This window comes from Brachyistius frenatus, unplaced genomic scaffold, assembly GCF_029030835.1.
Source record: "Brachyistius frenatus isolate BFR_SWC_R1_liver_20210118 unplaced genomic scaffold, ASM2903083v1 Contig_6, whole genome shotgun sequence".
In the NCBI taxonomy this organism is placed as follows: domain Eukaryota; kingdom Metazoa; phylum Chordata; class Actinopteri; family Embiotocidae; genus Brachyistius; species Brachyistius frenatus.
This window is the reverse complement of record NW_027210605.1, coordinates 613,668-627,130: the sequence shown is the minus strand read 5'-3', so window position 1 is coordinate 627,130 and position 13,463 is coordinate 613,668. Positions and strand designations below refer to the sequence as shown.

General features: G+C 41.6%; 1 protein-coding gene across 2 annotated transcripts in view; it reads right to left on the bottom strand.

The window, feature by feature from the left end:
* The window catches only part of LOC138635647 (cadherin-4-like), a 221,375-nt gene that overhangs the window by 52,060 nt on the left and 155,852 nt on the right, over positions 1-13,463 (bottom strand). For both annotated transcript variants that reach the window (XM_069723244.1, XM_069723252.1), the window contains one exon: positions 12,622-12,819. In XM_069723244.1, the coding sequence (XP_069579345.1) occupies positions 12,622-12,819 (198 nt within the window). The remainder of the gene's footprint in view (positions 1-12,621; positions 12,820-13,463) is intronic.

Genomic DNA, 13,463 nt, shown 5'->3' with positions numbered 1-13,463 from the left:
TGAATGATGGTCTATTGGAGCCAGAGGTTTTTTTAAAACCAGATCCCAGTGGCCCTCAGTGGTATTGCATATTTAATGCACTTCTGCACTGGCTTTACTTTTCAGACCCAGAGTGTGTACATTTTACCATCTATGGTCAAAACAAATGACATGCCTAACAGCTGCATCAGGTTTTTGTTGTCATTAGGAAATGTTAGCATATGCTAAATTATGATGGAAAACATAATGAAAATCTGCATGTTAACATTATAATTGTGGGCACATTAGCATAATGATGTTAGCCAGAGCATCACTGTGCAGCTTCACACAGCCGATCACATTGTAGACTCTTCCCCTCTTTTTTTTTTTTTAGTCGTGGTCATTATTCATGCCCAGACAACAGGTTGAGTGCTAAATCTCTCCTTCTTCCTTTTTCTTTTTGCACATAAAACAACAAATCTCTGCACTCCTGTTTCTCCCAGATAGGTTGCACTGCTAAATCCCAGCTGGTTAAACCTCAGTCGTGTCCTTAATCACTGTTTCAAAATAGCTGAACTCATGTTGTTCTCAGGTAAAAAAAATAAATCTGTTACATCAGCTAGCATAAATGGTAATTTGTTTTATTCTGGTTTATAAACGGGGCATTTAGATGTCAACCAAATAACTACTTCTGACAAAATAAAAATACAGCTTACTACCAGCACCTACAGTATATGGTGTGTTTGAGTATAAAGTTTGAGCAATACTCGTATTAAAATGAATGACTACAGAGAGAAAGGTGTGTTTTTAACTTTACTGCCACCGCAGCTCCTGACCGTTTATAAAGACAGATTTGTCATTCAATTTTCATATTTATGGAAAGAGCAGAGAGGACGGATGGCCAAATAGATGCGATTTCAGATTTATCTGGCTTAGCGGTCTCTTTCAGTTTGTAAGAGAATGAAATGGAGAGACAGTGCGCTCCATGCTCTTTTGTGTCATTCGAATGATAGCTAGAAGTGACGCAGGTGAGATTATTAAAAGACCTTCCTCCACATTACTGAAAAATAACATGAAGTAATAGAAGTTAAGCAGTGAATGACTTTTCCAATTATTGCAGTGTGAAAGGAGCTGGTCTTTAATAGTGCAGGCTTATGGTAAATTAGAGGTGCTATTCTCCCTGGAGGTAACAATGGAATGACTCGCCCTCTTTACTCCCTTCTTCCAGGCTGGGAGAATGAAAATAAGACGGGCATTGTACTGGCAGACAAAGAGCGGCCGCACCCCTTAGCTTTGGCTTAGCAGGGTTAGAGTGTGAGCGCTGCCATCTCACTATTACCCCTCTCTAAATTACTCCCTTCATCACTCGCTTTCATTAGGAGATTGATTAAATTGTGAAATTGGGAGTGTGATGGATGCATGAATGACTTCTCCAGTCACTCCCCTAGGCTTTGACAAGGACAATATCAAGGACCCCCCCCCCCGTTACTCCCTTTTCCTCCCTTGTCCCTTTATCCCCAGGATACCCAATCTGGGTAATTAGAGTAAAGAGTGTCGGAGACTTGTAGGAGAGAGAGATGCACAAGGAGCGGGGATAACAGTGGCACAAAATCTGCTGCTGCTGCACTTTTCCCAGCCATTACTGTCCCCCTCCCAATACCCACACACACACACACACACACACACACACACACACACACACACACACACACACACACACATGCACACGCACACACACAGAGACACACACACACACACACACACACACACGCACACACACAGAGAGACACGCACACACACAGAGAGAGAGACACACACACACACACACACACACACACACACACACACACACACACACACACACACACACACACACACACACACACACACACACACACACACACACACACACTTTCCAGCTGTCCACCTTTCATTGCCCACTTTCTCCCCCCTTCTCCTTCTTCTCACTTTCTAAATGCATCAGGCAGCAGTGAAGAGGAGAAATGCAGACTGGAGGGAAAATGGATGGAAGAAAGATGGAGAACAGGGAAAATATGGGAGGGAAAATGAAAGTGGTTGTGAACTGAGTGCATCAGCAGAACTGTGTAGCAGAACATTAGCCCTTTTGGCTGCAAACCTGGAAAACAGGAAGTGCAGAGAAATTGCCAGGACTTGTATGATTGGACATCCATCTGTCTGGTAGGACGGATCCATATTAAGAGAAAGTAGACAGATTTCCCCCCACTGACCTGCCACCTTTGTGGGATTCTATGCTAGTTGAGTAAATTTGTCTAGCATTGTCTTTGTCTGTTCATTCAGACCAACATCCAGTTACATCACGGCATAGACCTATTTCCAGTGGACGCAGCTGAAAAAGAAAGCTTACCATACATTCCTCAAATCCTACAGGGACAAATACTTTGGAGATATCATGAGGTAAACAGATGTCTAAGGACACAGATGTGAGCAGGAAGGCAAAGGAGAAGGTGTTCAGGTAGAGGAGGGAGCAGTATGCACTTTTGATGTTGACTGGAAGCCTGACAAAATGGGCTGCTTCCTGCCAAGCCGGCCTCTGCCAAGCACAGGCAGAAACTGAAGAGGGGCTGGACCTTGCCATGCTGCTGCTGGGTGTTTTGAAAAGTTGCACATTCACATGTACATGCAGGCAACACAAAGACACACTTTCTCTCCCGTGTGTACATACGCACACACACGCACACACATGCACACACACACACACACACACACACACACACACACACACACACACACACACACACACACACACACAGTTGCGACACAGCCTCTAAGTGTATGTCAGAATGTTTCCCAGGATGTTCTGGCTCCTACTAACCAAGCGAGGGATTCTGCTTGGCAAACTCAACCTCAGCGAGAGTCCAGCTGTCATCTTGACAAATGAACCTTGGAAGAGTGAGGTGGTGTGTGTGTGTGTGTGTGTGTGTGTGTGTGTGTGTGTGTGTGTGTGTGTGTGTGTGTGTGTGTGTGTGTGTGTGTGTGTGTGTGTGTGTGTGTGTGTGTGTGTGTGTGTGTGTATGTTTGTACAGCCATGCAAGTGTGTCTGCAGATCCACGCTTGTGCATTTTTGCTGGAGCATAGGCACGTGTATAATAAGGATGACATACAGATGGCTGGTGTGCATGAGAGCGAAAATTTTTCAAAAGCAACCGGCCTGTCATTCCTTGATTAATACGAATCAGAAAATGGATCAGAGCCACCAGAAGGTCAGTTTCTGTGAACCTCTTTCTATTTCTGGAAGTTATCAGGAAAACATTGCTGAAAATCTGGAACCGGACTAGCCCCCCCAGCAGCCGCTTGGCTCGATGCTGAGTCCACTTTATAGTGACACTGTCTGCACAGTAACCAGTACAAATCACATTATATAAAACAAGTGTTCTGCACCGACACAGATGAACCATAACATTGTCCCTTGTAGGCCGCAATGCAAGACACTGTGCAAAGAACTATGGATCACTCACATTATAGTTTTATGAATAATGTGGGTTGTTAAATCTTTTATAGAGCCTCAGGAGTAAATGTTCTTTTCTCTTGGAAATAAAGAGCAAATAAATACGTGTAAGGTGCCATCAGGGAGTGCTGGCCAGAAACACTCATAATGAGAAGCAATGAGAAACCTGCAAACTTTTTATCTGGTGCTAAAGTGTTTATCTTAGGAGCCGTTTCATTTTAAGATTAAGTAAGCCATTTCATTACACACTGAGAAATCTTATTACAAACATACACCGGCAGTGATGTATGCCTGCTTTTATCAGATCTTCATGTTTTCTGTGCTCTTTCTGTCTGTCTGTATGTGCGGTTGGGAGGGCTTTTACCAATATACAGGGACACGGTCACCACAGGACAATATCTATTATACTTCCATGAAAAGATTTTGAGTGAAGCCTTTCATTGTAAATAGGATCAGATTATTCTGGTGTAGGTCTCAATTTTGATTTCCCTCACAATTTACCTCGAGGGGAAAAAAAAGCCAAAGAGGGGGAAATGGAAAAATACAAGCACATTAAGTGAGATTAGAATTTTACATCACATGACTTGCATCAAAAGCGTTTCAATTCAATATAATGCCGAAGGACTTTTCCCCTCTGAATTACTCTTTTCTTCCATCCCATGCAGAAGCTGTTGTTTCATGATGAATCACATCTTATTTTGTTATGTGTCTCTCGGTCAAAAATTACCGATCAGAGTTGGAAGAAAAATATTACCTGATGGGACATCCGGCATGTCTGCATGTCTTTTGTCTGCCTGCATGACTTCCTCTGTGTCCTCCTCTTTGCTCTACTGTTAATCTGTCCCTCTGTCTGTCTGCCTACCAACCTGTCCTTTCTGTTTGACTGACCTTGTCTCATATCACCAACAATCACTGCCACCCTCACTTCATTACTGGTCCCCCACCTCCCTGTGTCCCCTTACGAATATCTTTTCTTTCAATTTCACTGCACATTATTTTTTTATGTCTTCAGAGAAATAGGGATTCTTGGCTCTCCTTCATCCTACTGATCCACAGGGTCGCCGAGGCCAACCTCCAGGGGACCAGACATAGGCTGTTTGTTAAGCTGTTATTTATCTCCTTCATAAAGTCCTTCTCATCTCCTATTAAAGAGCCCAGAACTGTTGCCCTTGACTAACACATAACTCTTGTGTCTTTTGGTAAGATGATTTACTGTTTAATTTAACACCAACTGAACCCAGAGGGAGCCCGCCTGGTGCTGCCTGATGTCATATCAGAGAGGAATGTGTTTTGGGGGGGATTTGTGAACATGTGTGTGTTTATCTGTGTGTGTGTGTGTGTCTCTCTCTCTCTCTCTCTCTCTCTCTCTCTCTCTCTCTCTCTCTCTCTCTTTAGTCTGTGCTTATGTATATGAGTGAGTGGGTGGTTGAGGTGTTTTTTTTTCCCTGTAAAGCCTTAGTAGTAGCAGCTCTGGGGCTAGTTGTGTGCATCAAGGCCACGGCTGGAAATGTTTTCTCTTGAAAAATAAACCCTTGCTGGGTATGCCTGATGAACATGTTTACCTTGACTTCACGCCACTAATTTCAAAATAATGAGATTAAACAGTGAAAATTACATTTCGGTCTCACTTCTCTGAACACAGGAGGAAACAAAGACCAAATGCTGTTGACAACAGCTTTTAAATGAACGTAGTAACAATTAGTTTCTCTAATAAACACAAGGAGATTGTTGAAGACTCCTTTTCCTGGGGCTCATAAATGTAATTACATTGATCTCACTAATTTCACTAGAGGAGAGGAAGTTTAGAGGGTACATGCCAAGACAAGACTGTACACAGAATAGGAGGTTTCCTTAGTGAGTTGTATTGGAAAACAGCAGGGAATTGTTAAGGAGAAACAAGAATCAGTACTGAGCTTACAGAAATAGAGCTGTTAAGGAAACTTTAACACGATTCTCATTCTATTTCATGATTGCCCTCGCCACCTCTTTGCGTGAGATATTAATGTACCTTCAGGTGCTGACTTCTTCTCTTAAATACTCGAGTCTCATGCTACTCAGAAGATGGTCAAATTGCTTTTATGGTGAAATGTTTCATTAATGATCTGACCTCTTAAAAAAAGACAGGTGCGAGCATGTTCTTCCATCACTAAGCCTCCATTAGAAAGAGTAACAATGTAAAGCACTTTTGACTTTGTCTGCTGTTTTACTTATGCCATCATAACTCTGTGCTGGCTGTGCAGCTTCAACCCAGCAGTCATCAGAGCAGACATTTTTCTTTTTTTTTTTTTTATAAATGAAGTCATTACATCTGAATACTTCTGTTTTAAAACCTGCATGCCCAAGGCTGATGCACATGTGCACATATGGAACAGTTAATATTTGAGTTCATTTTAAGACTGAATATGTTATTTGAGAGACAATAAGAAAATATGTCTACAGCCACACTAAAAACAATGGTGGTTTGAACTAAGTCTAACTCACCTCAATTAAATGTGCTACTATGCTAATATTTGCTAATTAAATAGCAATGTAATGTACTTCTGATAGGTTTTCCGTTGTGAGGCAAAGTAGTGGATCAATTACTGGATAAAAGTTATTATAATTTATCCTGTGGGGGAGGGGGACGGCATAAATGCCTGACAAAACATCATGGGAATTCAGCCAGTAGTTCTAGATACTGTTAACTAAAATCCAAAAATAACAACCTGCCGTTGGTGTTAGAGAGAAGTCAGAAGATCACCAAAATCAATACGCTTCACTCTCTGACTCTCTGGGGATTATACATGACTGTCCAGAATTTCATGGTAATCTATCCAGCAGTAGATATAACAGATATTTAGTCTGGACCAAAATGGTGGACCAATCAACAGACAAGCAGACAGGCTGACCAACTGAGCCATCCACAGAGCAATTCTCTAAAGAGCATGGCTCAACAAGAGGATCAGAAAATATCAAACTTGTATTTTTAGCTGAATGATCTGTCATGTCACCAAACTCTGGATATTTGTGCTGGAAGACATTTCACAGTTGGGGTTTGGAAAGGAAATACCTTGTGTGAATTCTTCAGGAGGTGAAATCGAACCAAAAAGCCAAGAGTTTAGAACAAGCCAAGATATGTTTCACCAAGTAAAAACAAAGAGCAAATGAAATGCTGACATGACTGTCTGCTCTCCCCACCAAGACTGGACGGGGGTTTCTCCCTCCTTTTCCTTCCACTTAATACTCAGCAGGAGGTTCACTCTTATCTGAAACAAGTTTATTGTTTCTTTCTTTTCTTCCCCGGCTTGATAGACTTTATATAATTTGTGCGGATAGTCAGTGTGTGTTGAAATTGTCTGGCAGCCTAGAAAAGGAGCGCACAAGAGCATTAAAAGAGTACAAGACAAATCACAGTGCTCAAACAAGAAATGCTTGAATATATATACAGCAGTGTACAGCCTGTGCAGTTCGTGTGTTTGATGGAATTAATGGTGCCACATATTTGAATGTTTTCACAGCCTGAATTTATTTTTGCCCAGAAAATGAGTTCTGCCATTTCAACATTCATAAAGCGTTCCATACGGGCACCGATGTGGTTTCCTAGTGACCGAGCTCTGGATCGGACTGTGATCCTTAAATACTCACATCCCTGTGTCTCATCATCCTGCGGTTTCTCTGGTGGACTAGGTTAAAAAACAAAACAAGATGGAGTCCTATTTTTCTGGCTTTGCTTTTCTTCTCTTTGTTCAGGGATAAAGCAGAAATGCAACCAAACAAAATCCCAAACAATGAGCATATACAAAGGAAACAACATGGCACATGCGCTCTACTGATCCTTTGTTTGCTGTCTGTGTAGGACAAGTAATTTCTCTCTGTGCCTGCGTATGCATGTGTATGTTTGTTTGTCATTGAGTGTGTGTGTGTGTGTGTGTGTGTGTGTGAGTGTGTCTGTATGAGCATATGTCTCAGCAGGAGGGAGGGGAAAGAGATGAAGGGGGCAGACTGGAGCAGTGCAGTGCTGGTGTTGGCCGGGTGGTGGGGTGGCAGATGCCAGAAGGCTTCATTAGACTCAAGGGAAGAGGCCGCTAACAGCAGTTCTCCAGGAAGTCTATCAGACCTAAACACAAACACAGACATGCCTCTGATCCTGATCTAGCCCTACATTGCTCATCTCCTTTTCCCTCTGCTTCCTCTATCTTTGCCAACCCCCCCAAAAAAAAATCTCCAATGCAATCAGCTCCTGCTCACTTGTACAATATGTTGCTTATTGTTCCTCGTTTTCTTTCACATTATTTCTGTCTTTCTGCTGTTTTTGTTGTTGCTGTGTCTGTCAGTGAAGCAGAGCAGTCATTAATCACTGGTAAATGTACGCAGAGAAAGCAGACACCTCGGGGGGAGTTCTCTCATCCTGCTCGAAAAACACTTCTCTCAACGTGCTCCATGGAGAGGGATGTAGAAAATGGAGCACAGGTGCTGCAGCGAGTGCAATAAACACAATCAGATGCACTGCAACACACACCGAATCAGACACAAATGGCGATATTTTGTGAACGGTTTAACATGCAGGCTGTACAACTACTACCAGGAAATAAATACCGAACATATTACTGACACAAATGACACATTTTAAAAGTATATGGTAAAAGTTTTTCCTGTCATATCAGTCAGTGAAGGGCTTCAGACAAGTACCCATTCATTTGGCTTCGAGTTCTCACTTCTACTGTTTATCTCCAAGGTATTCCTGTCAATATAATGTTTTGTGATTATTGAGGGATGCAACCGCAGTTTATCAGAATATCTGGCTTTTCTGTCTCAAGGACAGCCAACAGAAAAAAAATCTCTCAAAAGAAATATCATCCAATAAAAACAACAGTTTAGCTGAAATTGCAATTTTTGTTTTACATCCCCGAGTCCAGCTCGCAAAAATAAATGTCTTCTCTCTCAAAATAATATCTCTGTTAAACAAAACACTAAAATATTATCCAGAGCAGAGGAGGTTTAGAAATGGATCAACAAAGTGAGAGATACTGAAAAGGGAGAAAGAAGACTGAGGACAATGATAAATTTGTTTTATCCGATAGGTAAACAATTGAAGGAAAAGAGATGATGAGAAAAAGATGAAAGGGGGCTAACGATGTGAGAGATCGTTTTTGTGCCTACTTTAGATGTCTAAATACACCTCAGCCAATCCTGTGTGTGGAAAAAGATAACTACCAGGGTTTAAAGTCACATTTTATGCTTGTTAGCCTTAGTTTAACATTTTGGAAAATGTGCTTATTCACCGTTTTGTCAAGAGTTAACGACCAGCCTACCTTGGCATAACGACAGCATAAAGAGACAGCTGGCATGGCTACATCCAAAGGTAACAACATCTGCAGGCTAGCATCTACAAAGCTTGCTGATTCACACATTATCCTGTATGTTCTTGTTTAGTTTTGCGGTAGTTTAATCTGTTTTCAGACTTAACGCTAAGATAAGATAGTTGTCTTTGGCTGTAGTTTAAATTCTTATTGGACGGCATAATCTATCTTCTCATCTCACGTTTTGGTAAGAAAGCAAATCATTTCCCAAAAGGTTCTTCTGTCGTTTAAATGTTTCTAATTCCTCAGTCTGTTAACTGTTTAAATAGCTTTGGATAAATATGTGTCTTTTCATTGTGGTACCATAAGCCCACCTTTTTTCAAGAAGACAACAGTCAGCCAAGAGTGCAATGAAAAAGACATTTTACTGGACAATTTTTTTTCATAAACATCTTAAACCTCATTTAAATTGTTGTTCCATCAGGGTTTTGTTAATTTTAAAAAAAAAATTTTTTTTTGCTGAGTCGTTATAATGGTGGGATTGGGTGGAGGTGTGGTGGGGCTGTGGGATGGTTACGTTGAGTCTTTATTTACCCGAGCAAAAGAAATCAATGCCTCTCTGCCGTAGGAAAAGTGTGTGGATCAATGGAAGGTTTCAAAAAGCCTCTGTGAAAAATCAATGTCCCTTACATGCTATTGATGGCTGTTTGGCCATGGAAGAAAGAGAACAACAAAGACCACCTGTTTATTGTGAAAAATTACGCCACTCACTCTTGTTTTAGTCTTTCTGGATCTCTTCCTATTACATTCTTGTGTTTCTGTATCCTTTCCATTGCCTTTTTTTTGTTAGTCTTGTCTTTTTGTTTAAAGTTATGCCACACTCATTCCCTTCTGTTGTAAGCACAGTACTTCTGTCTATTATCTGCAAAGACAGAAGAGCTACATTCAGCCTAACAAGTCTTTGGCACTAGAGGCTGATAAGGTCTAATATTAAGCCACAGAGCACACAACATCTTGATGTACAGAAGAGAGCGTGGCGTTCTGAAGGCAATTATTTCAGCATTGCTATTAATAAATTGCAGTCAATAACATTCCACTAAACTCTGACACTGCCTTGGCTGAGAGGTGGATTGGAGTACAGTTCTGCCAAGGCTTTACTTTAGCAGTCAACATTTCCCTTGAGCCATGTCAGGCAGTGTGCTCGGAGACCAGACAGTAGGGCCTCTGTCCTGACACCTGCCCGATCTTGTGCTGGCCTGATCAAAGTGACAGTGCTGCAGACCTGCAGAGATGCAGGTGAGGGCTGCTGTCACCCCACCTGTCCAACTGATGGCAACTTGGTCAGGACAGGGAGAAAAGCAGCGGGATGGCGGGGAAGGCCGCTGTCAGCGTGTCACTCAGTGCTGTGGTGGATGACAGAACAGCCCATTAGGAAAGGAACTGACTTCACAGGCCATTAGAGGAAGCATCACACAGCCACAGCACATGGAGCACTGAGTAACGGCACAATTGAAGGGAGACAAGAAGACTGCAGGCTCCGCATTGCAACATGTTTGATATAATAATGAAAAATATTAAAATGAGCATATCAAATGTGAGAGTGAAAACTAAAACTTAATATTCTGTCTTTTAGAACACTGAAGTAAAAAAAATATGTATCTTTGAATGGATTTTTTGTTGTTTTGATTGAGGGAAAGGAAACAGATACACAAAACCCTCAATTCTCAACAGAGGAGAAAAAAGGTCATTAAAATGGACTAAACACATAAACAATAACTATGGTAAAATAATCCCCATGCCATCCACCCCTGTCTGCTTGTTAAATTCTATAGTTCCTGGTGTGGCCTTTCCTGCCCTCCAGTCATCATTAAAGAGAAAGACGGGAGCCTGTGAGCCCAACAGAGGCATCAACACGCATCACTTCTCCTCTGCTCTGAACGCTCAACTCTCAGCAATCCACCAGCCCCTGACGGACCTATTTACTGCACAAAGTGGATTGTGTTTGGCTGCACACTATACTTCCAAATGCTCCTTTGATACCCTCTCTCTCTCCCTCCCAGCCGCATCTCCTCCGTCTCTCTCTGATTCGGACCAGCTCACGGAAACAGCCCAACTGTCTGCCGGTTTTATTGCTGGTGCAGCACTACTGAAGGGCTCAGCGGGCTCAGATGAGAACGCCACACTGTGCCAGGCTGATGGGACACACTCCAGCTGTAAAGGCACTCCAACTCCAAAACACAGACTTACAAACTCTCTCCTCTTTGACTCGATGTTTATGTTTCACTATAAAAAAAAATATATAAAAAAAAGTTTCCTTCAAGTAGCTCCCCAGGCTTTTCCCTGGGGACTAGATGAAACCTGGTTGAAAAACAAAGAACAGAAACAAAAGAAAAAAAAATGCTTCTTTTGCACGATTTAAAACCCCAAAGAGATAAACTGAGAGTTTTGTAAACAGCGAGGGAAAGCTGATGGCTAGATATTCCAGATAGAGAGAGAGGGAAAGAAAGAGCATGGAAAGAGGCAGCAGACTCCTGGAATGTTTTTTTGATGAATTACAGTGCACACCATAAGCTCACAGTCTAGAGCTTTGCTATGAGACAGACAAACCACGCGCCCTGTGGTGACAGAATCTCTGAATTTTAAGTACTCTGCGACTCAAGGCTTTGCACAAGAAAACATTTACACAAACATATATTTTTCCATGATTTCAGTCCTATGACAGGTTTACAGCCCCGACCTCCAACCTTCAACATGCCGTGCTTAGTGTTTATATTGTCCATATCAAAATGCAGTTTTGCAGGAAAGAAATTCATTTTAGCTGATGTTGCCACATTCAGATCATGAATGCCAAATGAGGACACACGTTGAGGCTTTACTGTGTGTATATTTCTAGTTCTTTAGAAATTGTTACACATAGGGAATAGGGGTTGCATCGGTATACTATGCTATCAAAATCTATGGTTATTATAACATGCACAAGTGCTTATTACTGGTATTGAAAATAAATGCAATGTGTGAAGATAATCGCCTGTGCGTTGCAACTTTCCTTTTTCCACGGCTGCCTTTCAGACTCAGCAATGGGCGCCACACACAAATACAAAAAGAAACTGATAATATCATCATCATCACCCCCGAAAAAGCGATTTAAAAACAACTTGGGATAACTTTGGACATCTTAAAAATAAACGTAGGGTTGTCCGCAAGGACCGATATACAGTTAGCAAAAAAATGTGGACGTAGTGTGAAGGAGGACACACAACAAACATCTTCATGAATCCCTCCGCGCAGATTAAAGTATGTGTTCCGTTTATAACTTTACCTCTGATTTCTTTTACGTGCTAAGCCTATATCTCTTTATTAGGGCAAAGGGAATGAGAAACTGTCCTGGTCCTTTGGGTTTGAGAATAGCAGCCTTTCATATTTTCTCATTACATCTCTCAAGAGACTCCTGTAAAGATGCTGTAACAAGTTGTTTTGATATAAAAGAGATATGAAATAAAACTGAACCTTGTGCAACCTTTCTAAAATGGACTGATATAGAAACTAAAGGATGCATAAAGTGAGAGAAACAACAATTTATTTCACTGTGAACTCGATGGACCTCACACAGTGGGAGAGTTCACTGAATAGCTGCTCTGAGGGCTGATCTGTCTCTAAAGGGAGAACTTCTCAGGGTCAGTCAGGGCTGTTTAAATACACACAAATTTTGTAGCCACAATTGCATCAGGGGAACACAACATAATCATCTGCAAGGATGTGGAGAACAAACTATGCAAATCTGTTCTTTATTACTTTCCATTACACATGTCCCCCAATCATCTGTGAAGTGCCCTCCAGAAATCCCCGCAGTAAATTCAGAACAAATCAGCGATGAGGCCAATCAAATTTGTCACTTACACTGACGAGCATCTGAGGGAACGGTCCTCGAGAATTTTCTGCCACGTTGATTGGTGGGATCACCCAGTCCCTCTTCTGCCGCCGTAGACCCTTCGTGTTATTGAGGCCGGACCCTGAGAACATGATGACAGGAGGTGATGCTTGGATCGTCTCCTTCTTCTCTTTCCTCTCAGCGACTTTCCCCTCTTCTTTTGTGACCTTAAAGACAACACAAGGCTTTATTTAGGAGGCTGGATATGCTGTTAATGATAACAGGAACTGATGTAATGCCTGAGTCTCTTCACTCTCAAAGCAGGACAACAAGAAGAACATTTTTATATTGTTAATCAGGTCAAGCAGCTACATTTAAAATCCCTGTAAATTGTGACTTCCTGTCAATTTTTTAGCAGTTGGGTAATTGTGCTCGAGAAGTATCAAGGTCTTTTGAAACAGTAAGCAGTTAGCTGTGTGTAAAGCACTTGACAATGTCAAGTGGTCAAACTTTGTATATGGTTGGCCTGCCTAGGGTTCAGTGTAGTGCTTTCTTTGGCGGCTCTGGTCAATGGTTACCATTATTAGCTTCGAAGGCAGTGGCAAAAACAGATATTGGTGCCCCCAATGCTTCACTGTTTGAAAGCCCTCTGAATATATAATGTGCTGTAATGTAGAGAGAAGGATATGTGACAGTGTCTGAATGAAAATCAGTTTGTGCCGTCTTTCTTTTGTTATTGTGGTACACAGATGTAGCCTATGTATCTTATTTCATATATATTTATTAAAAACAAAAAAGGTAGATACATGCAAACATATTGTTTGTTTGTGTAACCTAAATATTTCTATAGAGAATACATGATGTTGCTAAG